Source organism: Chelonoidis abingdonii, chromosome 3, assembly GCF_003597395.2.
Source record: "Chelonoidis abingdonii isolate Lonesome George chromosome 3, CheloAbing_2.0, whole genome shotgun sequence".
In the NCBI taxonomy this organism is placed as follows: domain Eukaryota; kingdom Metazoa; phylum Chordata; order Testudines; family Testudinidae; genus Chelonoidis; species Chelonoidis abingdonii.
The window spans coordinates 212,330,388-212,356,123 of NC_133771.1; the positions used below are offsets into that span (position 1 = coordinate 212,330,388).

The 25,736-nt window shown below is 45.9% G+C and overlaps 1 protein-coding gene across 3 annotated transcripts in view; it reads left to right on the forward strand.

Annotated features, from left to right (window-relative positions):
- SLC24A3 (solute carrier family 24 member 3) overlaps window positions 1-25,736 on the forward strand; it is a 357,605-nt gene that overhangs the window by 251,384 nt on the left and 80,485 nt on the right. For all 3 annotated transcript variants that reach the window (XM_032795892.2, XM_032795894.2, XM_032795893.2), the window contains exons 5-6: window positions 4,010-4,094; window positions 5,663-5,766. In XM_032795892.2, coding sequence (XP_032651783.1) covers window positions 4,010-4,094; window positions 5,663-5,766 — 189 coding nt within the window. The remainder of the gene's footprint in view (window positions 1-4,009; window positions 4,095-5,662; window positions 5,767-25,736) is intronic.

A 25,736-nucleotide genomic window follows, 5' to 3' on the forward strand; every position in this document is an offset into this window, starting at 1 on the left:
CGAATTACTGTGCCTAGTGTGGCCGCATGAAATCGAAATTATAATATCAGTTTTATAAAACCGATTTTAGCTAATTCGATTTTATCCCGTAGTGTAGACGTGGCCTAAGAATTGCACACATCCTATTACTTTTGCTGCTTCACCCACCTGCTGTCTTGTCTTGTAGACTGTGAGATCTTTGGGGCAGGGCCTTTCATTTTCTACGTTTTACAGCACCTAGCACTGGGAGCCCTTGGCTCGCTGGCCTGTACATGCTACAGCAATATGAATGTATAATAACAATAATAATGAATGGTAAAAATTCTGCTGAGTGCATGTCACAGAGCAGACTTCAGTTTAAAACACTGGGCCAGATCCTCAGCTGATATAAATTAGGAGCTATGGTTGATTTACATTAGCTGAGGCTCTGATCCCTTATTTAGATTTCAGACCTCCCTTCAAGATTCTAATTCTATTTTAAATTGTACAGCAGCAGTGAAAGCTGCTCTCACACATTTCAAGAAATTGCAAAGGAAACTGTCCCCATTTGGCTCAGGCCAGCAGGATGAAATTTTAGAAGATAAGGAGCACTGCCCAGCCTGAATAAACACAGAAAGATAATTATCTGTTGAGCGTGGGCCGTGTGTTTGAAGTGTCTTCAAGTCTTTCCCAAAGCCAATTCCGTGCAACGAAATCTGTGCTGCAGGTAGGAAATACAGATTGGTTTTGCCACTTGGAGATCTTTGTCAATTGGGAAGGACTCCTGCAGATCTCCCTTGATGGTAGAACCACAATTATCCATCTTCCTGAAAACGGAGCTGCTCCTGAGCTGGAGGAGGAGGTGTGGGAGGTTAGTTGCAAAATCATTTCTATCTGACAGCTCTGATGGAAGCTGACTCATAAACTATACTTGTGTTTCTGGTTCATCGGAATACAGCACAGCCTCGTCTCAGCAAAAACCATTTGGATGATCAAAGGGGTGATTGGGCAACTGATCTATGCCAGAGATATAGTTGTGGTGCAGAGAAGAGGGAGTGTGGTTTAACAAGTATTAGATAAAGGTGATCATACTGCAGACCATAGCAATGTGATATAGGTTAACAATACATGTTAACCATGATTATCCAAAGATGCCTTAACTCTCTCAAAAACATGAGGGTTTTTTTTTTCCAATATATTTGTTCTCAGCCCAAAGGTGACCTTTTTGAGACACAAAGTCCTTTCTTTCCAATTTCATCAAGCTGCTCTCAAGTTCTGTGACAATGAAAGAAATACGTGTTCCTCTTTTCAGAGTTGCTCCAACTTTTTTTTCTTTTTTTTTTTGGTCTTAATATGAAATGACTTGTCTTTAAAACTTCCAACTTGCATGGCCATAGCCTTCAGTGTTAGCATTCCGATGTTCATGGGAAAGAGGCCCAGCTAACTTGAGAAGGGTCTCTACTGCCTTTTCTCCTGGCGCCCTTGTCAGATTAAAGGGGAAATAGTTTGATCAGACTTTCGGATAACATCTGGTGCTGGATTCTGCTGCCCTTCCTCACACAAAGTAATCATCTGCTCCACAAGAAGTCCTACTGAAATCAATAGGACAGCTCTGAGAGCCAGGGATTATTCAATGTCACTAAAGGTGACAGATATGCAACCCTATCGGGTGATGTGGTATGCTTTTTATACTTTTAGTAGCTTCTCTCACTTGTTAACTTGCAAAACTTTGTCTTTGGAAAGAGGTCTCGCTGTCATTCAATCACATTAGGGAAGTCCTTTTGCCTACGGCAGGGGCAGGCAAACTTTTGGCCTGAGGGCCGCATTGGCTTTCGTAAATTGTGTGGAGGGCCGGTTAGGGAAGGGGGTCATGGCCAGGCCCCCACCTCCTATCTGCTCCCCTGGGACTCCTGCCCTATCCACCACCCTTGTTCCCTAATGGCCTCTCTGGAACCCCTGCCCCATCCACATATCCCTGCTCCCTGTCCCCTGACTGCCCCCAACCCCCATCACCCTATCTAACCCCTCCTCTCATTCCTGACGGCCTCCCCAGGACCCCTGCCCCATCCAACCACCCCTTCTCCCTGGCCCTTGACTGGCCCCGGAACCCCTGCCCCTGACTGCCCCCTGACACCCCATCCAACCTCCCCTCCTTCCTGACTGCCCTCCCCGGGACCTCTGCCCCCATTCAATGCCCTGTTTCTCCCCCAACTACCATTCATACTCCCACCCCCTGACCACCACCCCAAACTCCCCTGTCCTCTATCCAACCCTCCCCCCTGCTCCCTGCCCCCTTATCACACGGCCTGGAGCACCAGTGGCTGGCGATGCTACAGCCACACTGCCGCCGTCGCCGCCACCACCACCACGCAGCTGAGAGCACCAGATCAGGCCAGGAGCCTCACTGCCCAGAGCATTGCAGCACCCAGAGCATTGTGCCAGTGGCGGAGTGAGTGAGCTGAGGCTGCGGGCGAGGGGGAACAGCGAGAGAGGGGTCGGGGGCTAGTCTCCCAGGCCAGGAGGATGGTCCCGCGGGCTGGATGTGGTCCGCAGGATGTAGTTTGCCCACCCCTGACCTAAGGGCTTGTAAACACTTGGAAATTGACATCCCACAATAGCTCGTCATGCGGACGTGCTTATTCCAGATAAGAACGGCTTTTCCCAGTTTAGTTCAATCAGCTTTGGAAGTGTATTAATATTAGGGTTATAATAGCATATACAGGCACCAACTGATAGCACCGTGGAATAGATTTTTACTTCCTTTTCCACGTCTTTGGACTACCCAGCTTGTCGTGGCCATTTGAACACATTGCCTCAGATTTCTGTCCTAGGGAAGCCACGGTTATTATAATCTCTCTTTAGGAAGTATGAACTCAAGCATATCCATTGACCCAATGTGGTGCCCGTGGGCGCAGTGGCGCCCGCCGAGGCATTTATGTGCACCCGCCTAGTGCCCAGCAGGGGAGAGAAACCGCAGCCCCACGCCTGCCGGGGACAGAGGACTCAGGGCTGCAGGCTGCAGGGGCTGGTGTTCTCGGTCCCTGGCAGACACAGGACTGCGGCTTCTCTCTTGCTTCTCCGGGGCTGCAGACTGCGGGCGTCGGTGTTCTCGGTCCCTGGCAGGCGCGGGGTCACGGCTTAAGCTGGAGAGAAGTCGCGGCCCCGTGCCTGCTGGGGACAGAGAACTCCGGGGCTGCGGGTGCCAATGTTCTCTGTCCCTGGCAGGCACGAGGCCCACCTACTGCCCAGCAGGGGAGAGAAGCCGGGCCCCTCGCCCGCTGGGGACAGAGTACTCCGGGGCTGCATGCTGCGGGCGCCAGTGTTCTCTGTCCTCCCGGCTTCTCTCCAGCTTCTCTCTGCACTGCCCAGAACTTGCGCCAAAAAACAAAAACAAAAAAACAAAAAAAAACCCACTCTGACTCTGCAGAATGGACGGAATGCCACTCCGTAGCATGTGCTGCCCCAGGCACGTGCTTGTTCCACTGGTGCCTGGAGCCAGCCCAGTATGTGAGTAATTGCTGGCGCCCGCCACACTCTTCTGTAAACATGAATATGCAACTGGCCACAAAAAGGTTGGGGACCACTGTGTTAGCAGTTCTGGGTAAATCCCATACAGCCAAGTTAGCACCTTGAGTCTGGGGCACTCACACCCTTACATATTCCCCAAAGCACATGGGCAAGAACTTGGCTCCATCCCTCCAGCCCCCAGCATGTACTGGCCAGAGTAGGTGAGACAACGTGTGCATGGAGACAGGAAAGAAATTGTGACTCAGAGGGGTGTCATCATGCCTCCTGGAGTGGAGCAGTGCTCAAAGGAACAATCTAGCCCTCTGTAAATTGAAATCACAGGGCACAACCATCTTGCTTTATTAGACTGAGAATGCAATATTTCCCCATGGTAACGAATGCTTCTCTGTCCTGTTGTTTGTCCCTTCTTTCCATTTAAGCATATAAGCAATTTCCTGCTCAGACAGACAACTTAACTTTTTCAGTTGAATTTCTTCCCACGTGCCAGTGTTATAATCATGGACTTCATTTTGTTTCTCTGTAGCGCTTGCATCTTAGTGAAGATGTGGCTGGGGCAACTTTCATGGCAGCTGGAAGCTCCGCTCCTGAGTTGTTTACATCGGTTATAGGTAACTAACCAGCCACTTCTTCTTTAAACAGGTTTTAAAGGCACTAAGTACAGCTGGAATTGCCAAATGACTCTAAGAGTTGTAATAAGTCTTAACCCGTTCTCTCATGGACACATGGAAGATTAATTGTGATAAATCCTTATTAAGTCTAGGAGCTATATGTATAAATCTCCCGATGTGGATGAAAGCAAACTCCTGAATTTCAGTTCTTATGTACAATGTGCGTCACCCAGCATAATCCAGGCTCTGTGCACCATGAATAGATTAACACGCCACTGAAGTGTACCTACACACACAATGGCCATGCTTTGTGTCCATTACAGATGACTAAATACAGTTTGAGAATGGGTCAGTCCCATCTATACTGCAAGATAGAACCATGTTTTTAACTCGATTACAGTGTAGATGGAAATTTTAGTGCAGATCAGGGGGGTTTTATGTTTGGTCTTGTTTTGGATGAGAGGCTGGAGCACAGGGGTGTAGCTGTGTGCACTGGAGATCCATGCAAGCAGTTCTCCTGCATGTCCAACCATCCTCTCCTCCTCTTCCAAGAACAAGAAATTCCCGACCCTCTCTGTGACACATACAAGGGCATGCTGTGAGGGCTGGTGGAGGCTGCTGTCTTGTGAAGTTGTGGATTCAAAACCTTTAGAGGGAGAGATTAGTTGAGAGATTAAAAAAATTACCCTTCATCCCACCAGAAGGCTCAGTTTAGAAGAGAAGGATGTGTAGCCATATTGCTTAAGGCACTACTGGAGGATGCTCAGATACTACCTTGATGAGCACAATAAAGAACAGAGGATCGGAGGGACTCCCTCACAGCAGCACTCAGCTCATAGGGGGCAGAATAGGGGGCTATCCTATTGCAGCAAGATCCAGGTACAGTAGAACCTCAGAGCTACGAACACCAGAGTTACATACTGACCGGTCAACTGCACGCCTCATTTAGAACTGGAAGTATGCAATCAGGCAGCAGCAGAGACAACAACAACAAAAAAAAGCAAAGATAGTACAGTACTGTGTGAAACGTAAACTACACGTCTACCCCGATAGAACGCTGTCCTCAGGAACCAAAAAATCTTACTGTGTTATAGGTGAAACTGCATTATATTGAACTTGCTTTGATCCACCGGAGTGCACAGCGCTCCCCCACCCCAAGCGCTGCTTTACTGCGCTATATCCGTATTCATGTTATATTGGGTCACGTTATATCAGAGTAGAGGTGTATTACAGAAATAATGGGAAAGTTTAAAAAAAAGATTTGACAAGGTAGGGAAACTGTTCCCGTGTTTGTTTCATTTAAATTAAGATGATTAAAAGCAGCATTTTCTTCTGCATAGTAAAGTTTCGAAGCTGTATTAAGTCATTATTCAGTTGTTGTAAACTTTTGAAAGACCCATCATAACATTTGTTCAGAGTTATGAATATTTCAGAGTTACAAACAACCTCCATTCCCACGGTGTTTGGAACTCGGAAGTTCTAGTGTATACAGCAAAGGGGTGCAGTTTTTTGGAGTAGGATCCCTGTTCTTTCTGACTTACTCTGTTTGCCTTGAACTTGTTTTTCAGGTGTTTTTATCACAAAAGGAGACGTAGGAGTCGGAACCATTGTTGGCTCTGCCGTATTCAACATTCTCTGTATAATTGGTGTGTGTGGCCTTTTCGCAGGACAGGTAAGAGCAGCTAACGAGCGTGTTCCATTGTCTCTCCATATATCCCAGCAAAATACCAGTGCAAGTCAGCAGCTCATGCAGACTGAGGTTTCTGTTCCTGGGGCAGATATGGGTGTGCAAAATACAAGAGAGCTTTATTTAAATGGAGGTCTGAAGACAGCTTTGGGGTCACCAGCAACAGCATGGAAGGGAACTGCAGGTAAACACTACTGCTGCTGAAGTAGCTGGTTCAGAAATAAATGGGGGAGAAGGGAGGAAAAGCTACATTTCCTGGAAGTTTTGAGTCTCGACTTTAGTGGAAGGAGCATCAGGTCTGAAGACCATTCCCCAGCATCGTGTAAAAAGAAAAAATGAAATAGGGTGCAAGCGAGACGTGCTTTAGGGCTTGAGCTTGTGCTCATTGAACTCAATAACCCAAAGAAATATGCCATCCTTCTCTTCTTTCCCGCTTTCACTTTTACTTTACCTTCTTCCCCCACTTTCCCTTCATTTAGTACAGACTAATTGAGGCTTCTCTGTCACCAGCTGTGACATGACCAAATTAGTAGCCAGTAAGGTCTTAGAGGTTTGGTTGCAGATAGCTTTTGTGTTTCTCACCATTTTGTACAAAGATATTGAGAACCACATCCTGGGCATTAAAGCCTAGTTGCTAAAACAAATCTGAAGTTATAGAAGGAATGCAACAAATGATATGAAAATATCTTACAAACATCGTATAAGCAACTGCTTGTCAGTTGTATTGGCATCTTAGACGACGGCTGCAAACACTGGGAATGTTTATGGCAGAGAGGACAGGGCTTTATCAGCAGTTAGACCTTGCCTATGGAATGCAATTCCACCAGAAATGAATGAGCCCAGATCTCATCTCGTTCAGATTAGACGTCTCTTCCCACAGCAACAAGAACACAATGGCCTGGCAGCACCTCACTCCAGTTAAATAAATAATAATTTAAAAGAATGTCTTGTTTTTCTCATACAATCAGACCTTATAATCGAAGGGTGGAAAGGAAAACACCATCGGACCAGATCCTCAACTGGTGTAAGTCGCCATCTCTCTGTCAAAGTCCATGGAGCTAGGCTGTTTTATACCAGCTAAGGACCTGGCCCTATATTCTTGACAGAGTTTTCTTCTGTTTTGTCCCATGAATGATGGTGATGACTGCACTATGAAAACCTAGACAGATTAAATTCAGACTTTATGAAACAGGTTTCAGATCATTAAGGGAGATGGAAATACTTTACATAGGTCAGCCCTGTGATTTCATCCGCCAGAAGCAGCAGGGATGGGGAGCCGCTGGAGCTGAGTGCCCTCCATCCAGCACCCCGAGACCTCTCCCACGCCCCAAGCCCCCTCCTAGACGCAAACACCCTCCCAGAGCCTGTGCCCTGCAGCTCCTCCCATGACTCTGTCCTGTACTCCAAACCCCTCCCTCAGAGTTAACGGCATTTAAAATGTACCAGCACCCCCTGTTCTCCCAGCATGCCGGTTAAAAAAGCTTTTACTGTATATTGCTCCAGGCATAGGCGCCAGCTTCTGCTCATCCCAGTGGGTGGTTGACCCCCCTCTGCCGCTGACCCCACCTCGACTCCAGCCTGCCCTGCCCCCATTCCAACTCCTTCCCCAAAGTCCCCGCTCCAACTCTACCCCCTCCCTGAAGAGTCCAGGGTGGCAAAAGATGTCGGGATGGTGAGATTGAAGCTGGATTTTTAAAGAGTACAAGTCCTGGCGGATATGGACTATGTTTGGGGACTTGTGCTTGTGGACTGTTTGTGCTGAGTGTTAGTTAATAAACTCTGTTGATGGATTGGAAGATAAGTTTGTATGGAGGTAACGGGGACCCAAAAGGAAAACTGAAGTGAGGGACCACTTGCAAGGCAGCCCTGAGGCTACTTGTTTACATTTAGTTCATGAAGCAGACCTTTACCTTCCAAAGTGCTTTGAAATCCTCAGATGACAGGGACTGTAGCGAAGCGAACTATTGTTTCCAGTTTGTGAGAATTTGGAAGTAAAACGTCAATGGATGGGTTTTCGAAAAGTGCTCAGCTTTGGCCTAACTCTGCTTCCATTGAAGTTAGGGAGAGTTCGACCGTCCCCTAAATGGGAGCAGAATTAATCCAACACTGAATGCTTTTGAAAATCCCCCACTAGCTTTTTCCAAGGCTTTCTAAATTTGACCAAGAATACTGATTCAGTTTCTGCTGAAGAACACAGTATTGTGTGGTAAACATGGCCAAAATTACGAGTTTTCCCAGATTTGTCCAATAATGAAATGGTTGCCGTTCTCACTGTATATTCTCAAAGATCTTCCAAAAGCAGACGATGTGCGTCGGAAGAAAAGGAGAGGAGATTTTTGGTTTTAACATAGTAGCACACAAGTCTCAGATGCCTCTTCGCATGGCTTGTGGTCAGTGAGGGAAATTGAACTTTACAAGGCAGCTTTTCTGTGCCAATTTCAGTTCAGGTGAGCTTCAAATTCAGGAATTAACAACTAACTCATCCCTTTCCAACTGTGGCTGTTAGGAATAGCCAGTATGGACACAGGGCTTAACTAGCCTCTCTGGTCATGCTATCTACCTTATTATTGTACAATTGCCTCAGTGGGATAATAGACCCTGTGGGGCTGCGAATTAGGAAAAGCTGCTTTAGTTTCAGCGTTTTGGTTTATTGCACTAGTCCCAGTTTCTAGCACCTTTTCCTCATTACTCTTTTTCCTAGGGCGACTATGTGCATTTAGAAACAACCATTATTCCAGCTCATTATTGTAACTACTTGAGTGCTACTCAGTACCAGGCACATCACTTTGAAGAGCCAGCTTTCCATTAGGAATCTGTTGTTGTGTGTCAGCATCCCTTTCCTTTGCCTGATAACTTTTCCCTACATCAACCCATGTAGCATCTAATTTACACTGTCCACTCCTTGGGCCACAGAAGCATGGCCCAGATCCTCAGATGTGGCCGAGGAGCGGTCAGCACGTGTGTGAGTACGTGTGTGTGTGTGTGTGTGGGAGGGGGGAAAATGCCGATCTTCAATCAATAAAATGCTTTGCATACCTAGCTACTGTAAGTCTGTGCCGCTGCACTATATAACAAGCTAATAATGCTTGATGAAGTTGAATTCAGGAAGCAAAGTGGTTAATCCTTTCTTTCTTCGGGGACTTGGTCAGCTTCATCTTAGAGGTAGTGATATGGGGGCCTTAAAGGAACTTAGAGGACAATGGAGAAATTGAAGCAACCAAAAATTAATGACCAATATAAATGGATCAAATCTTTGGCTAGCATAAATGGACGTCATCCCATTAACTTCATAATGTTGCTGTGTGACTGTGTATTGCAACCCCTACTGAATCGTTATAGAGTAGCACATGGCAGATCCATGAGACCCAGCCACTTCGGTGCCCTAGATGAAATCAGAACTGTTTTTTAACTATGCAGCAGTCCTTGGGGCAGCAGTATGTAACATTGCTAAATGGAAAGAAACTGGAGAGACATTTCCAAGCATAACTCTTTGACTAAGGGATTCTCTGATATGACGGGTTTTGTTTGTTGTGAGGGATGGGACATTATTTAGGACCCACATAAGCAATTCAACAAACAGCTGTATTGTAAATTGAATGAGAATCCTTACATAAAACATACAGGGCTGCTAATCCAGCCACAGAGCAAGAAGCTCTCCTCACATCTTAGGGAAGATGGTTCTTCAGCTAATGGCCCATCTGGACTCTGGGGTGTCATGACCTAACCTGGATAATTACAGCACTGATGCGGCAACAGTTTTGAAATTATGACATAGCTGTTCCCTGTAAGGGTGGTTCCCAGATCATCATGCTGCACAATGGGCATAGAAGTGCTCTGGGAGTTGTTTTTCTGCACTGTTTTCCAGCAATGGGTGTGTTATTTTATCTTAACTAAAACATAGGGAGGAACCTATATTATTATGTGTTGTTTCTATTGCGGTAGACCAGGACCCTCTTGTGCTGGGAGCTGTACGAACACAAAACTGAATCACAACCCCCACCCCAAGCAGTATGCAATCTAAGTAAGCTTGCAGTCTAGGTTTACCAATGAACAGAATATGCTTAGAGAATGAGAGATACCATACTGTGGGCCAGATTCGGGCTGGCTCTTTGAGATGGACAAGTTGGGGAAGGATTCAAGGAGCACTCTTCTCTATACAGGTCAGGCACAAATGCAGCCCCTGATGGCTTCTGAGTTCAGAGACTGTTCTGTTGTATCCTCTCTAGGGCTAGCTCTTTGAAATCGCCCGGGCCCCTGGGCAAATGCCCCCTTTCCCCCCCATCGGAGGGCCTGGTCAGGGACCACAGGGCCACCCAGAGGATTCAGGGGGCCTGGAAGTCTTCAGTGGCAGGGGGTCCCCGCTGCCAAATTGCCACTGAAGACCCGGCACTTCGGTGGTGGGTCCTGGTGTCTGGGTATTATTCCCACTTTGAACTTTAGCGTCCAAAAAGTGGGGACCTGCATGTACCCTTCTAAGCTTAATTCCTAACTTAGATTTGATAGCACTGCCACCAACCAAAAATATAGTGTTTTGGTGCACTTCCTGTTCCCCCAAAATCTTCCCTGGGGACCCAAGACCCAAACCCTTTGGGTCTTAAAACCAAGAGAAATAAACCATTCCTCCTCCTTTTCCTCCTCCCAGACTTTCCCCTCCCTGGGGTACCCTGAGAGATCACTGTGATCCAAACTCCTTGAATCTTAAAACAGAGAGAAATTAACTTTTCCCCCTCCTTCTTTCCCCCCACCACACCCTAGTGAGTTCAGACCCAATCCCCCTGGGTCTTACACAAGGAAAAAAATCAATCAGGTTCTTAAAAAGGAAATCTTTTAATTAAAGAAAGAAAAAATAAAAACTATCTCTGTAAAACCAGGATGGAAAATGTTTACAAGGTCTTCAGCTATACATAGACTAGAGGGACTCCCTCCCCCCTAGCCTAAGTTACAAGTTACAGCAAACAGAGGTAAAATATCCTTCCGGTAAAATACACATTTGCAAATAAAGAAAACAAACAAAAGACTAATCTGCCTTCTAGCTAGTACTTACTATTTTGAACATGAGAGACTGTTTCAGAAAGATTGGAGAAACCTGGTTGCATGTCTGGCCCCTCTTAGTCCCAAGAGAGAACAAAGAACACAAACAGCACAAACAAAGACTTCCCTCCACGAAGATTTGAAAGTATCTTGTCCCCCAATTGGTCCTTTGGTCAGGTGTCAGCCAGGTTCACGGAGCTTGTTAACCCTTTACAGGTAAAAGAGACATTAACCCTTAACTATCTGTTTAAGACACCTGGGGTGGAAGGACCCCCCACCGCCAAATTGCCGCCAAAGACCCGGCGCGCAAGAAGCTCCGGGGGCCTGGGTCTCACGAGAGTTTTCTGGGGCCCATGGAGCGAATGAAAGTCCCTGCTCCAGGGGCCCTGAAAAACTCTCTTGGGGGCTCCTGTGGGGCCCGGGGTCTGGAGCAAATTGCCCCACTTGACACCCCTTCCCCCGGGTGGCCTTGAGGGACCATCGCTTAGTTACATGGTTGTGTAATGCCACTGCAGAACAAATAATGAACAGTGAGCACCAGACTCCTGCCTTGGCTCCAGGAATGCAGCTCAGACTGCCAGGTAGGGCACTTCTGAGGATGGAGTCTGGCCACACAGAATGAGGTTTTATTTTGATTTCACCCCAGAGAAATGAGTTTATTTTCAGAGGACTGTTTTTATAACTATGACCGTCTGAGTACATTCCCAGCCCCGAAGAAGAGCTCTGTGTAAGCTCGAAAGCTTGTCTCTCTCACCAACAGAAGCTGGTCCAGGAAAAGATCACCTCACTCACCTTGTCTCTCTATTTTTATAACTGCAATAAATGTGGAAAAGAAGTCCAGAATTAGCACGTCAGTATCAAATTTGTCTGTCTTTTCAGAGCTGGGATGAAAGCCATCTAGAGAGAGTTTGTCCAGATGTGTTTATAGGAACTTGTGATTAACGTATTTCAAAAAGCGGTAAAAACATTTAGAAATTTGTTGGTTTTCTTGGGGATTTTTTTATTTTATTTTAATGTCAACAAAATATTTTGAAAATAAAAAAAAATGCAACCAGCTTTTTATCCTTGGGAGAAAATGGATCATTGCCAGCCAATTAGTTGAGCACCTTACCTATTACAACGCGAAGACCTAGGACTTATTATTATTTCATTAGTAGATCTCAAAGCACTTTATAAAGGAGTTCAGTATCATTACCGCTATTTTACTGATAGGGAAACTGAGGCATAGAGCCATGAAATGACTTACTCGGGATTACCCTGTAGGCTGGTAGCAGAGGTAGGACTAGAACCCAGGTTTCTGGAGTCTCAGGCTGTGGTCTAGGCAATACTGCCTTTTATATTATACCTCTACCTCAATATAACGCGACCCAATATAACTCAAATTTGGATATAACGCAGTAAAGCAGTGGTCCGTGGGGGGGTTGGGGCTGCGCACTCTGGTGGATCAAAGCAAGTTCGATATGATGCGGTTTCACCTATAATGCAGTAAGATTTTTTGGCTCCCGAGGACAGCATTATATCGAGGTAGAGGTGTATTTATAATTTGTATTGAAGTAGCTTAGTCCTGGTCCCGATTCTGCCTGGAGGCTGCACTTTACTGTAGGGAAAACAGGCTGGCTGTGTTTTCCCCACAGCACACTCCAAAAGCCAGGCCTGACTTCCCATAATGGGAGAAGACTGCGGTAGGGTTCCACGGTACAGAAGCAACAAGAAGGTAGTAGAAAGAAATGCTTCACCAAGGATGGAGCTTTTGGAATTTGAATAGGATAGTAGAATATTCAGATATAATTATTAATGTAAAATAGCATTCGGGAGTGAGCACCTGACACCCTAAGCCAGTGCAGTAATTATACAGCCTGCCTTCTGCTTTCTTTATTTACGTATTGAATGTGGATTTTCTAAGGTAGTTATTAGCCGGGTAGCTAAGACCCCAGTTCCACAAGTGAGTCCATCCAGACACAGTCTGGCACACTCACGTTGGTTTCGATCGCTTACAGAATTAGGGCTTAACAGGCAAGGGTAGAATCTCTAGCCTACCCAATTCTTCATTGTTTTATTATCTCATCATGGCCCTACTGGATAACCGAATGTTAATGTCATGGGCCCTTTTAAAAAACATTCTTAAACCAAGACTCAGCCCCCACTGTAGATGAAAATCATGTTCAATATTGCATTGGGCTCTTTGTTCATTTTTGGCCCACCAGAAAGGACTGGGTAGACTAGAAATCAGAGCACCTTGAACAAGGTCAGCAACTAAGAAGATTCACTTTGTGGCGCTCATTTTCCAGCACAGAGCTGCCGTTTTTGAGTTGCAAACACTGAAAGGAGGAGATATAAATATGAACAAAACTGCTTTTACTGAACACGTTAAAAATCATAAAGACATTTCTATTAATATTAGGCCCTGCCTCCTCCCGTAGCCCCTTTTTAAAACAATACCTAAAATTTGAAAATGCAGCTTGTGTACTGATATTTATACGTGTACAAAGGAAGTGTCATCTCTCCCTCTCTGACCCTAAAATTGGCTGGTTTCTTTTAGATTTCAGGGCAGAAGTGGATCAAGAGTACATCAGAGATAGTCAAGTTAGGGTGTGTTCTGAAATGTAAGATATGGTCGCCTCAAAGTGGGTCAGTTTTCTCTTCCAGTGAGTGATATGAGCCATTATAATTTAAGAACAGTGAGAATATTGTACATAGAGGCAGTGATGGAATTGATCATTGGGAGAGGGAGAGGCACAGGGGTGTAATAATACAAGAACTGGAGCCACGCTTCCTGCTCCCCAAAACCAAACTGATCCCTGGGCGATCACAGGGCTCAGTGCCCATCGCTGGGGGCAGAGGAGGGGAGGGAAGGCTGCCCTACAACACAATCAGGGTTCAAGGCAGAGGCTGGAAAAGGTCTCCCTAGCTCTGTCTAGAGCTTGAATCCCCCCGCTCCAGAGCTTCACCCCATCGGGTTCCCCCACACACTCCCCCCAGCAGCTCCTGGTCCATCCTCAGTCTGGGTGGTTCCATGGCACAGGGACTGTTGTAGGATCGTGTGCTCTGGGCCCCGTCCATTGCTGATCCAGCCTAGCATGGAGCTGCTGAGTGAAGCCAGGCTGCTGACCTTCCTCCATGGTTGCAAGGGCAACCGCGTCTGCAGCTTGGAGCTGCTTGAGCACCACAGGCCGCTGATCCAGCAGGGAAGCTTGGGGACAAGGGGGGTGTTTGAGGAGATGATGGTCCCTAGAAGGGGAAGCCCTTGGATTCCTATTCGGTGGGGGGAGCATCTATCTGTGCTGCTAGGGATGGGGGTGGCCTCTGTGCGTCACTGAGCCCCTCATGGCCGCAGCACAGAGCGGGTCTGGCCACTGCCTCAGAGACGTTGGGCACAAAATCAATTTCTAAACAAGAATTTCAGGTGGATCTGACAACCCAGGGAGTCTCAAACATGCTCTCCCCCCCCGCACCCCAGGGTCATATGCTCAGCCCCAGGGCAGAACCCCCCAATCAGCCCTTCCTCCATGCCCGTTCCGTAAGAAAATTCTGATTGCCCCCCCTGCTTGGGGGTGGTTTGTGTATATATTGTTCTCACTGAGATGAGCAGTGACATTTCCTCAGGGCTTTTATCCTGTTACCCGAGGGCCAAGTTTTGCAGAAGTGACTAGTTTCTGAGCGCCCAACCTTACACTCTCGAAACGGCCTGAATTTCAGAAGGTGCTGAGTGCCCCGCACTGAAGATGAGGCCTCTTTGGGCAGTGAAAAACAGAGGCATCCAAAATCACTGTGTATTTTGGACATGTATTTTGAGGCAAGAGAGAAACTCAGACCCTTGAGTTACCAGACAATCCCATTGACTGAAAGAGGATTATGCACCCAGACAGCTTTGCGTTACTTCTTCCCTGGAACCTCTACAATATCACTGAAGTAGTTTGTCACTAACACAGAGAGAGACTGAGTTTGCCCGGACAGCGCTACACCGCTCTGGGCTCTAGATACATTTTCCAAGGGGCCTCCACAGGTTCGATTCATGGTACAGTGTCATGGCTCCTAAATGTGCTGGCTAGGCTGCAGGATGGGTATCAGAGAAGCTGTTTCCCCCGTTGTCTCTGTAGCTCAAGGAGCTTGTGTCTATTCTGCTTCAGCTGTAAAGATCTCAAAGTCAGGTATTATTAACACTATTTATTTAGCCGCTGTCTGATTTATTTGTACACTTGGGAGCGAGGGAAAATGAGGAGGAGTGGGAGAAATCCGAGAACATTGTGTGTGGTGAAAGCAGGATATCAAGTCCGCCCTTAAGACACAAATCAGGCAACATTTCTGGACGATGCTTGTTATACAGCAGGACAGAAATGTGAGAGTGGGAGATTTCCCCTTGAGCTGGTGGTGGATTTAATTAGGATCATTCCTTCATTGTCAGTCACATTTGTAGAGATGTGAGGATGATGCCCCAACCCGTAATTCCACCCACACCTTATTTTCAGCCCCACTGTCCTCCACTGTACCTGTGCCTCCTTCTTACTTCCTTCTTCCCACCCTCTTCTCATCCTTGAGGATGAGGCTGGAATGGTGTGGAATTTTTGCAAGTACACAGCATTGGTCTAATTCTGCTGGCATTAAAGCCAGTGGGAGTTATACCCATTCGCTTCAATGGGAGCATCTCATCTGGATTCCCCACCCTGACCTGCAACTTTGCTGCAGTCTTCAGAGTCTATCTACTGATGTTCCTCAGTATTCACCCAAAATAGAGAAAGCAGCTGTAATAGCATGAGCTACAGACAGCTCACGGTGTTGTCAGATGTAGAAGAATTCTTATATATATCATACAACTTGCATTGGTTAACTAGGCACCTAGCAGCTGGGTTTTTGTTTCACCACTGTACCCTTCTCCTTAATGAGACAAGAGACTGTTCTGAATAGCATTCGAGGCTCGCAGTTGCAGTCATGCTGGAGTTTCTACAGTTGTTATCTGGCTGTTCAGCAGTGTCGTTGTTTTTCTAATTGTGGGTATTTCATAGATTCATAGACTCTCAGGCCAGAAGGGACCATTGTGATCATCTGGTGTGACCTCCTATATAATACAGGCTATAGGAATTGAATTAATTCGTGTTTCAACTAGAGTGTATCTCCTAGAAAAGCACCCAGATTTGATTTTAACATTCCATCTGATTGAGAATCCACCACATCCTGAGGTAAGTTTTCCCAATGTTTAATTAACCTCACTGTTAAAAATTTGAATCTTATTTCTAGTCTAAATTTGTCTAGCTTCAGCTTCCAGCTGTTGGATGTCATATCTATTCCTTCAGGGCTCTCTCAGATAACTGTGTTGAATGACCTAATTTGTTAGGCTAGATAAGCAGTACTTACTTACCCAGAATCTTTCAAATGCCCCATTCAAGGTAGCCCAGTTCATTGCATTAATCGTATTAGTCTGTCTCTCACTAAAACTCCTCAGAACCTAATGGTACATTTTCATTATTGTGTCTAAGAGACAGATGCTGTCAAGTGCCAAAATCAAGTTCATTGGGTTGGCCACATTTCCGCCTCAGTGGCAGTATTTTGTCTGAATAAATAAAATGAATGCTGATGGTTTTCCATTGTCTGAGCTATTATTAATGTATGTGTAACTGAGGAACGCTTCTGAAAAGTTGCAAGCTAGATTGTGCTTTGATATATCTGGAAATATGAAAACTTTCCCCATGAAATAGGTGTTATAAATAAAGAAGAGTAAGAAAAGGAATCTGTTAACAGGAATTTAATAACCAGGGAGAATACTGCTTATTGAAGAGACTGGGATTTTGCAATCTAATGTTGTATATTTTGATCTTCCATATAGTTCGTCTGCATGCGTCTTAATCTTTTAAGCTTTAATTTCATGTCTTTATGCATTCAGACTGGCCCGGCTATTGACCTCTGGTTTTGAGATTGTATTTATGAGATTCTTTCCCTCTGACATTTTTATTTTATTTTTTTGTGTTGGAAAAAGTTTTATGGACATGGAGCAGTAGTTTAAGGATACTGTTCTGTTTTAGTAATACAGGGCAACATTTTGTTTTGTGTCAGAAGCTGTGGGCCTGATCCTCAGCTAGTATCAGTTGATGTACTTCTGAGAAAATTAACTCAGCTACACAACTTAACACCAGCTGAGGATCTTGGCCTTAGGATTTTAGTTAAATGCAAAATTTGTCCCAAAGTTCAGCACATTGACCTTAATGGAAATATCCGAATAGCTGCACATCTGGCCATATATGCATGAAACCTGATATAAGACTAGAGAGAAGGCAGAATTTTTCATTACATACTGTAGCTTGGCGGGGGGATCAAAAAGGGGCCACAGCAGAACATATAGAGAGGAAGGGGGTATCACTAGGTTTTCGGAACTGTGGGGCATCATCTAATATAAATACATTGAAATAGGAGCCTGAAAAACAAAGAATCACAGTGTCCAATCACCCAAGCAGTGAGCCCTCTAGCTCTCCGTCCTCCAGCAGTGTCACTGGGTACCCAACAATCCAAACCACAGAGTAAGTTGAGCTAAAAGTTGAATTGGCATCGCGTACTACAGGGTGAAAGGAGGTGATGCAGCAGCTGCAACTTCATTTATATGTTGCCCATTAGCTGTACAGGTATTGCTGAGTGCTGTGGGACTTTCCATCTTTTACCCATACTGATCTCTTGATATGGTTGAGCTGTATTTTTTCTCTTTCTTCATTTTTCTAGAATTGCATTTTCTCAATATTTCTCCCTTGACCAGCCCCTCCAAAGGACATTCATTGACTGCAAATGCGACGGAATCTTTGTGGTGCTGTATTTTCCCAAGAATGCTCCTTTTTCTCCAGATTTTCCCCCAGGAGGTTTGGCACTGGTAACTTCACAAAGAACAGTCAGATCAAAGCTGAATGATCCAGCAAGTTAGATTTCTCTTCAGCTTCCACTCCCTATGCAACAAACATTACAGCCATGGGAATCGAATATTTATTGATTTCTGACGAAATTGTGCCAGGCAAGAAAATGTCTTTATGTGGTACCAAAAACTAGCAGAAAAGATTGTTTTCCCAGTTCTATAGGTGCAGCACTGTGCCCTGCTGCTTTTGTCCTGTCCACTCTAGCACATAGAGAAAGCTATACCAAAGGTGTCCCTGAAATCTGTTCCTTCTAACAGGTTACATCAAGCTTGTTCCTTAAAGAGGAGAATCTCTAAAGGGTTAGATATGGAGTTTGAATAAGCACTAAAGGAGTTTTTATGCTTATCTGACCCTTCTTGGATTAGAGAGACAAGATGGGTGAGGTAATCTGTCCTATAAAAACAACTTCAGCTGGTGAAAGAGACAAGTTTTCGAGTTCCACAAAGTTGTTCTTCAGGTTTGTGGAGCTCAAAAGCTTGTCTCTCTCACCAACAAAAGTTGGTTCAATAAAAGATATTACCTTGCCCAACTTGTCCCCCTCTCATCCTGGGAGCAACAGGGCTACAAGAACACTGCAAACATCTTCTCAAATTACCCATACTACTTGAGAACAGCCCCCCTCACTGTACTTCTTCATGGGCTTACATGCTTTGCTGTGTCAGAGCCTTTGCTTCTAGTTCTAAACTAGAACCACAATGTGGAGGCATGTTCATTCACTTCAACGAGGGTGGGATCAGGCCCTTCATCCTCTTCTCTTGAGGGTCAAGTCTATTATTTTTGCAATCACACCTAGGAACCCTACTCATGGACTGGGTCCCCATTGTGCTAGGTGCTGTACAAACACAGAACTAAAATACAGGCCCTGCCCTGAAGAGCTTACAATGGGAGTATAAGACCAGAGACAGCAGGTGGCTTAACAAACAGGGAGCACAAGGTAATGAGACAATGCTGGTCAGCATGATAGGCAGTGGTCTCACCACACCAGCAGCCTGACCATTAGTTGTCAAGTATTTTGTATGCTGCACGGGAGAAGAAGGATTTGAAGGAGGACAGTGAGGTGGCCTGGCAGATGTTTACAGGGAGCTCCTCTCATGCATAGGAGCTGGCCTGAGAGAAAGTGCGTAGGTACTTACTGAAAAAATTAACCCATGGACCATAAAGGCTGGCACCACTGGCAGAGTGGAGGCAGGCGTCAACGTCTTCATAGCAGATTACAGATGATTTTGGATAGGGACAGGCCGTGAAAGTTCTGCCAACTTCTCAGCCATAAGCCCCTTTATTCAGTTCATCATTTGTTGCCCTGGAACAGTGTTAGCAGCCAGGGAGGTCATGAAAGACAATGGAGGTGCGGGTGGAGTGGCGAGATGTTGAAAATTTTATTATGGTCTAAAGTAAAGAAAATGTCCCTCCCACCAAACTCAGACCCGTCAAGGTCAATTACTCTCTGTCAACCTCTCGAAACACACACACACACAAATCAGTTCTATAGGTTTATCATTGTTAGTGTCAAGACACTTTACTCTTACAGTAAATGTAAAGGGATCACAAATTATTGCTTCTAGAAAGGGGCCAGCTGCATTAAAAGATTAGGAAGCAGTGTCCTTCGCCAACTATTCTCCCAAATATCGACATCTGTCTGAACTCGTCTGTGAATCCTTCAGAGAATGTGTCTTTGATTCAAAAGGCCTCTCTGATACACAGCACAGGGACCTACCTACTGACATAGCTGCCTAGGAACTCCAGGAATTTTAGCTGAAAGGTTGCATTAATCCAAGCAGTTCACTGAGGATTATGACTGTCAGTCGAAGAGGAAAGTATTTTGTTTACCTAGCGATGTTTGGAATTACCATCCTCCCTGTTTCCATTCTGAGCATGTCACAGAGACAGATTGCTGCCACCCTAACAGAATACCAAGCGCTGCTTAAAAGAACTGAATGTACACGGAGAAATAATCAACATCAAAGGAGGCATTCTGTGCTGATCATCACATGCAATCCATTGGATTCTACAAAGAATGAAAGGCCAGCAGCAGGCTGAAGGCCTGATCCAAAGCCCATGGAACTTGGTTCGTGAACTAGGTTCACACAGTGCAGTAGGTGCAGTTGGGTGCCCTAGTACCATAGAGCTATCTAAAGGATGACTTGAACAGCTAGATCCCAGGCATACAGCCCACAGGCCTGATTCTTCTCTCATTTACCCCGGTGTAAATCAGGAGAAACACTGTTGAAACCCCTGGAGTTATGCCAGTATAAAACTGGTGTGAGAACAGAATCAGGACCCCCAGTTCAATAACTGTATCTATCTAAGGTCCTTGTGGCCGCCACCACCGTAGTATCTTAGCATCTCAGAATCTTTAATGTATTTATCCTCACAGCACCCCAAGAAATAGGGCAGGCTATTATCCCCGCTGCACAGATGGGAAACAGGCCCAGAGAGACCGAACTGGTTGTTTGGTTTAGTGCTGCTGGTGCTGGTGGCCTGTGATACACAGGAAGTCAGACTAGATGATCTGATGGTCCTTTCTGGCCTTAAGCTCCATGACTTTATGACAATGGTCTCCAAACTGTGGGGTGCGCCCTCCTAGGGGACATGGAGGAATGTCTGGGGGGGGGCACAACAGGCCCAGGCCAGCCCCCACAGAGGGGTGGGGAGGGAGCACCACCCAGCCGCACTTCTGCTGCACCCCACCCCCTGCTCTACCCACAACCCAGCCCCAGCCACTGCACCAATCCATCCCCTGCTCCAGCCCAGCTCTGCCCTCATTCCCTCTCTGCCCCCAGGCCAGCTCCACCTCTAGCCCCAGCTCTTCCCCCATCCCCAGCTCCACCTTCAGCCCAAGCTCCTCTGCTGAGCCAACTGTGCAGTGGTGGAGCGGGGGCATGGACAGATTCCATTACTGGTAACGGGAGGCAGGGTGACAGGAAAAGTTCGGGTACCATGGCTCTATGACTTTCCCAAGGTCACATGGGAAGTCTGTGGTGGAGCAGGAACATGAACCCAGGTCTAACACGCTAACTATGGGCATATCTTCTCTGCCCTGTATGTTGTATATTGACTTGCGCCTAAAAGCACTGCTACCCCGCCTCCCCAAAGTAACTTATACATTGGCTTTCTGCAGTCATTTCTTATTGTGAGTTACAGGCAGATTTGCAGCATAATTTAATACTCATAACAAGATGTCACTACCTTAAATTAAGATATAGTGCTTCATAAAATAACGACACATGGTGATTAAGAGACAGGTAATGGAATCCCTTTAATTATCTGACTGTAATGAGGAAGTGTTAGAATAATAAATGTCAAGCACAGAACTGTAGGTAATGCCCTTTGGAAGTGAATTGAGAATGCCTGAAAAATACCTTTTGTGTCTCTCTTGGGTCTGAAGCCTGCCACATAATCACACAAGAGAGAGAGTGGGGGAAACCCTGCCCCATTGAAGTCAATGGCAAGATTTCACTCAATGCCAGCTTCTCATCCTTGCCCCATTACTGTGCCTCTGCCCTGATAGGGAGAGTAATTTTATTTCTGTGTCTGTTCCATCTTTTGGCTCTGTCTAACAAGGCTGTTCCTAGTGACATGTATAGTGGGGCCCACTAGGAACTGTACAGCACCAACCAGCCAGCAGATGAAAACCTTCAGCCACTAAACATCTCAGCTTCATTCAACCTGCTGACCCAGCACTGACAGTATCTGTAAACGCAGCTGGTAGCGCATCAGACCTTTAATCTGAGGGTCCAAGGTAAAAGTCCCTGTTGAGGCAGAAGTGCGTTAGAAAGGAAGGAGTGAACGGGTAGCTAGTGCACAATCCTAGGGATTGGGAGATCAATGTCTGATTCTCTGCTCTTTCATCGACTTCCTGTGTGATTTTGGGGTAAGTCACTTAACCTTCATCTCAGTTCCCCATCTGCAAAATGAGGTTAATAGAATTGCCCTACCTGACAGGGTGGTGTTAAGGATAAATACATTAAAGATTGTGAGGTGCAGTATCTGAACACTACTCTGTTAATGGGGTCCCCCCCAAGTGGATAAGATAAATGAATAAACCATAACCAACCCCTTGTGCCACTCACCTTCCCATTTTTACACACTTGCCAGCGTGAGTAACACTTTCCAGTTCTACCTCCAGAAGCTTTGTAATATAATTTAATTGGTATAAAATAGCACCCAAGCATTAGAATGTCTCTGCAACTAGTAGCTAGCTGGCCTTCCATTTCACTGAGCGAAACCCTGGGGTTAGAGGGCAAAACAGAACTCTGGGTGCTCCAACTCTTCCTAAATGCCAAGCGAAAGGGTAATTAATGGATGGATCCCGTATGCTGTGAATCCACAGGGTTGGCTTGGGCTTCTCTTTATTCTCATATGCCATGGGGTGTAACATGCTGCATTTACATAAGAAAACATAAGAGCCCTGGCATGAGACAGTTCTGTACATCTGTGTGTCTTCAGGGGGTTGCATCTCTTTTCTGGACACCAGTGTTGTTTCGTTGATGCCTTTCTTCGTGTGTAAAGAGAGATGAGCAAAGGGCCCTAAGATATTGCACTCGGTTTTGCTTCACCTTGCAAGTAAAGCTCTGTTACATTTGATTGTTGTGGTTTGAAGGATCTGTAAAAAAAATTTTAATTCTGTTCGCCTTCATGTATTGGTTTTAATCCCCAAGTTACAACTGGAGTGCCAGATTTGAACAAGCCGAACAAACTTCAGCAGAAACCTCACCGTTTTGTGTGGAATGCCTACGAAATGCAGTTTCACATGATTTCCACCCAAAACGATAGCAAACCTGCTGCAAATTTGAGCTTTGCATTGGAAGTTTGGGCACAGGTCAGACTGCAGCCTACCATATCGCGTTTGTTAACATTTCAGTCTAGTCTACAGCGACCTGGCCTTCTTGTAGGTATTGTATCACGGTGTCAAATCAAGTCGTTACCTCTTTCACAAATAGCTGTCAGGAAAAGCACCAATCATTTCATGTAGATATTTTAATTTTCTGCTTGGATTCACTGAGCAGCTGTGATTTCTCATCTTTGAACCGTTGGTTGGATTTGCATAAGGCCATTAAGGACTGTTAATGATGTTTATCACCAATACAGCTGCCATTTATATTAGTGTGGCGTAAGTAAAATTAAAGATCACTAATATTAGTAATTATTATTGCCAGTGCAATTAATGATCTTGAAACTTACCAGCAAGATGATGATTTCTCAATGTACTGTACATTACCTCTGCAGAAACAAAACTAGAAGCTGTGATGGGGCAAGGCCAGATGGCTACAGTAAAGTAATGAGAAACAGGTATGTTAGCCCCAGGCTAAACAGATCCCTAGTACCCTGGTAACCAAATGGCAGTTGCTCCAGGTTAATCAAGGCACCTGGAGCCAATTAAGATCTTTCTAGAAGGCAGTAGAGATAGCTACTTTAATTAGAACACCTGCAGCCAATCAAGGCAGGCTAATCAGGGCACCTGGGTTTAAAAAGGAGCTCACTCCAGTCAGGCAGGGAGGAGCCAGAGGAGAAGGAGCGTGTGTGAGGAGCTGGGAGCAAGAAGGCAAGGAGCTGAGAGTGACAGAGTGTACTGCTGGAGGATTGAGGAGGACAAGCGTTATCAGACACCAGGAGGAAGGTCCTGTGGTGAGGATAAAGAAGGTGTTTGGAGGAGGCCATGGGGAAGTAGCCCAGGGAGTTGTAGCTGTCATGCAGCTGTTACAGGAGGCACTATAGACAGCTGCGATCCACAGGGCCCTGGGCTGGAACCCGGAGTAGAGGGCGGGCCCGGGTTCCCCCCAAACCTCCCAACTCCTGATCAGACACAGGAGGAGCTGACTCAGACTGTGGGTTCCACAAGAAGGGAAGATCACTGAGGTGAACAAATCTGCCAATAAGCACAGGACCCACCAAGGTGGAGGAGGAACTTTATCACAAAGCACTAAAGCAAAGTTATCACAACTTTGCTCGCACTAAATGTTAGAACTTCTGCAATACAATTGAATCTGAATGATTATCAAACTAAACAGCTTTTGTGCCAGCTACTGACCTGCCTGAAAGTGATTTGAAAAGTCTTGCGTCTAACATTTTGTTCCACATTCCCTAGAAAAAGGGAGGATTTCAGGACAGGATTTAAGGCTCTTGCATAATGAAATGATGCCGCGTTTTAACAGCATTTGCTTCTTCATGGGGGGATTTAGCTCTATCCTAAACCCATTTTAATATGGAATTTGACATGCTGCGGTGTCTATATGAAGGATTCTGTAGGGCTATACGGAGGGACACGTCCCCTGTGGGGTTCAGAATTCAGCTTTTCCTGAGCACTGCAGGCGGGAAAGGACACATCTAGATTTACTGCCACGTAGATTGCAAGCTCTGTGGGGCATGTGCCCACCTTTTTGTTCTGTGTTTGTACAGCAGGTGGCTCAGTGGGGTCTTGGGGCAGGACTGGAGGTACACCTCTACCCCGATATAACACTGTCCTTGGGAGCAAAAAAATCTTATTGCTTTATAGGTGAAACCATGTTATTTCAAACTTGCTTTGATCTGCTGGAATGCGCAGCCCCGCCCCCCTGGAGCACTGCTTTACCACATTATATCCGAATTCATGTTATATCGGGGTAGAAGTGTACTAGGCATTATGGTAATGTAACCCACACACCTCCTGGGTCTGCTGTTCTGGCCCATCTAGTGGCACTGAGACCACTTAGATAGAGTTAAATGAGTCTGCGCTACAGCCTTAGCTAACAGCCAGTTGGCTTTTAGCTCATGCGATAGAGGCTCATGCACTAAGCTCCAGAGGTCCCAGGTTTGATCTTGTTCTCTGACAACCGGGGTCTGTCGGCATTCCAGTAACACTAATGATAAATGGATTCTCCCATCCTCTCTTTTCTCCAAGGAGGCATGCAATTGTCACAGTTCCTTCCTCCCTTTCCATGGAGTTGTCCAGAGCAGAGCTCTGGTTTTCAAGTTGTGCACTACCTCTCCGAATTTGGCCCTGGGACAGATTAGTTTTGGTCTACCAGTAATTCAGATTTGGGACCGCATCCAATGCCCACTGAAATTAATGGGAGTGTGTCCACTGGACTTTGGCTTGAGTCCTTAATGCAAAGTAGGGCCTTGTCTACCCTCAGAAATTGCACCAGTTTAACGCAATCACTGTCTAAATCGATTTGGGTAACTGTGCAGCCCCCCCAGCACAGACACTCTTAAATGGGTTGAGGAGCGACTAATATTAGAGTAGCTTAATTCGATTTGTTAGGGCTTTAGGTGCTGGTTGGTTGATATCACTTTCCACAGGACCCTAGGCTTTTCTTAAACGTCTTGTCAGTCAAGCACCAGGCAAGCCCAACCCTGCCAGTCTGAGGCAGTAAGAGTATAGTCAGCTGTTTAATTAAAAACTTAAATAGTGCTGCAATTCAAGGGGATTAGCAGATATCCACAGCAAACGCTGAGCAATGATACTATGGTATTCCCTTCCTAAAGGATGTATGGACACACACTGTGGTTAATATAACTATGCACTTAATGCAACTGCATGGGCCAACAGTTCAGCAGCTGAATTTTTCCATGCAGTTACTCCGTCTTCATACACAGTTGTGCTGTTGGGATATGCAGTCCTTTTTCCTCCTGCCACAGGACCATAAGTGCAATCAGCTGGCTCCCCCTCTGTTTAGAGAGCAGGCAGGTGGCTGGTTCTCAGTGAGATGCCCTCAGCTCTCAAACAAGTTTTCCTGACCTTCCTCTCTGTGTTTCCCCCACCCCAGCTCCAGTCTGTTGACCGTCAGGGCCTGTTGCAATGTCTGTCTGTTTACATGGGCTGCTGCAGAGACTGGGGTTTGGATCTGCATGGGGAGAGGAATTCTGTGTGGTGTTGGACACTGAATTCTGCCGTCTGTTAGGAGGTACATGTGCTATTTAATTTTATTCTTGTCATTTGCACTGGGGTTGCCGACACCTTGGAGAGAGGTCCCTTCTTATTTAAATTAGACACACCTATTAAAAGGGCAACTGGGAGCCTCAGTTGCCTTAAAATCTGGCCCAGAACCTCCATCTCAG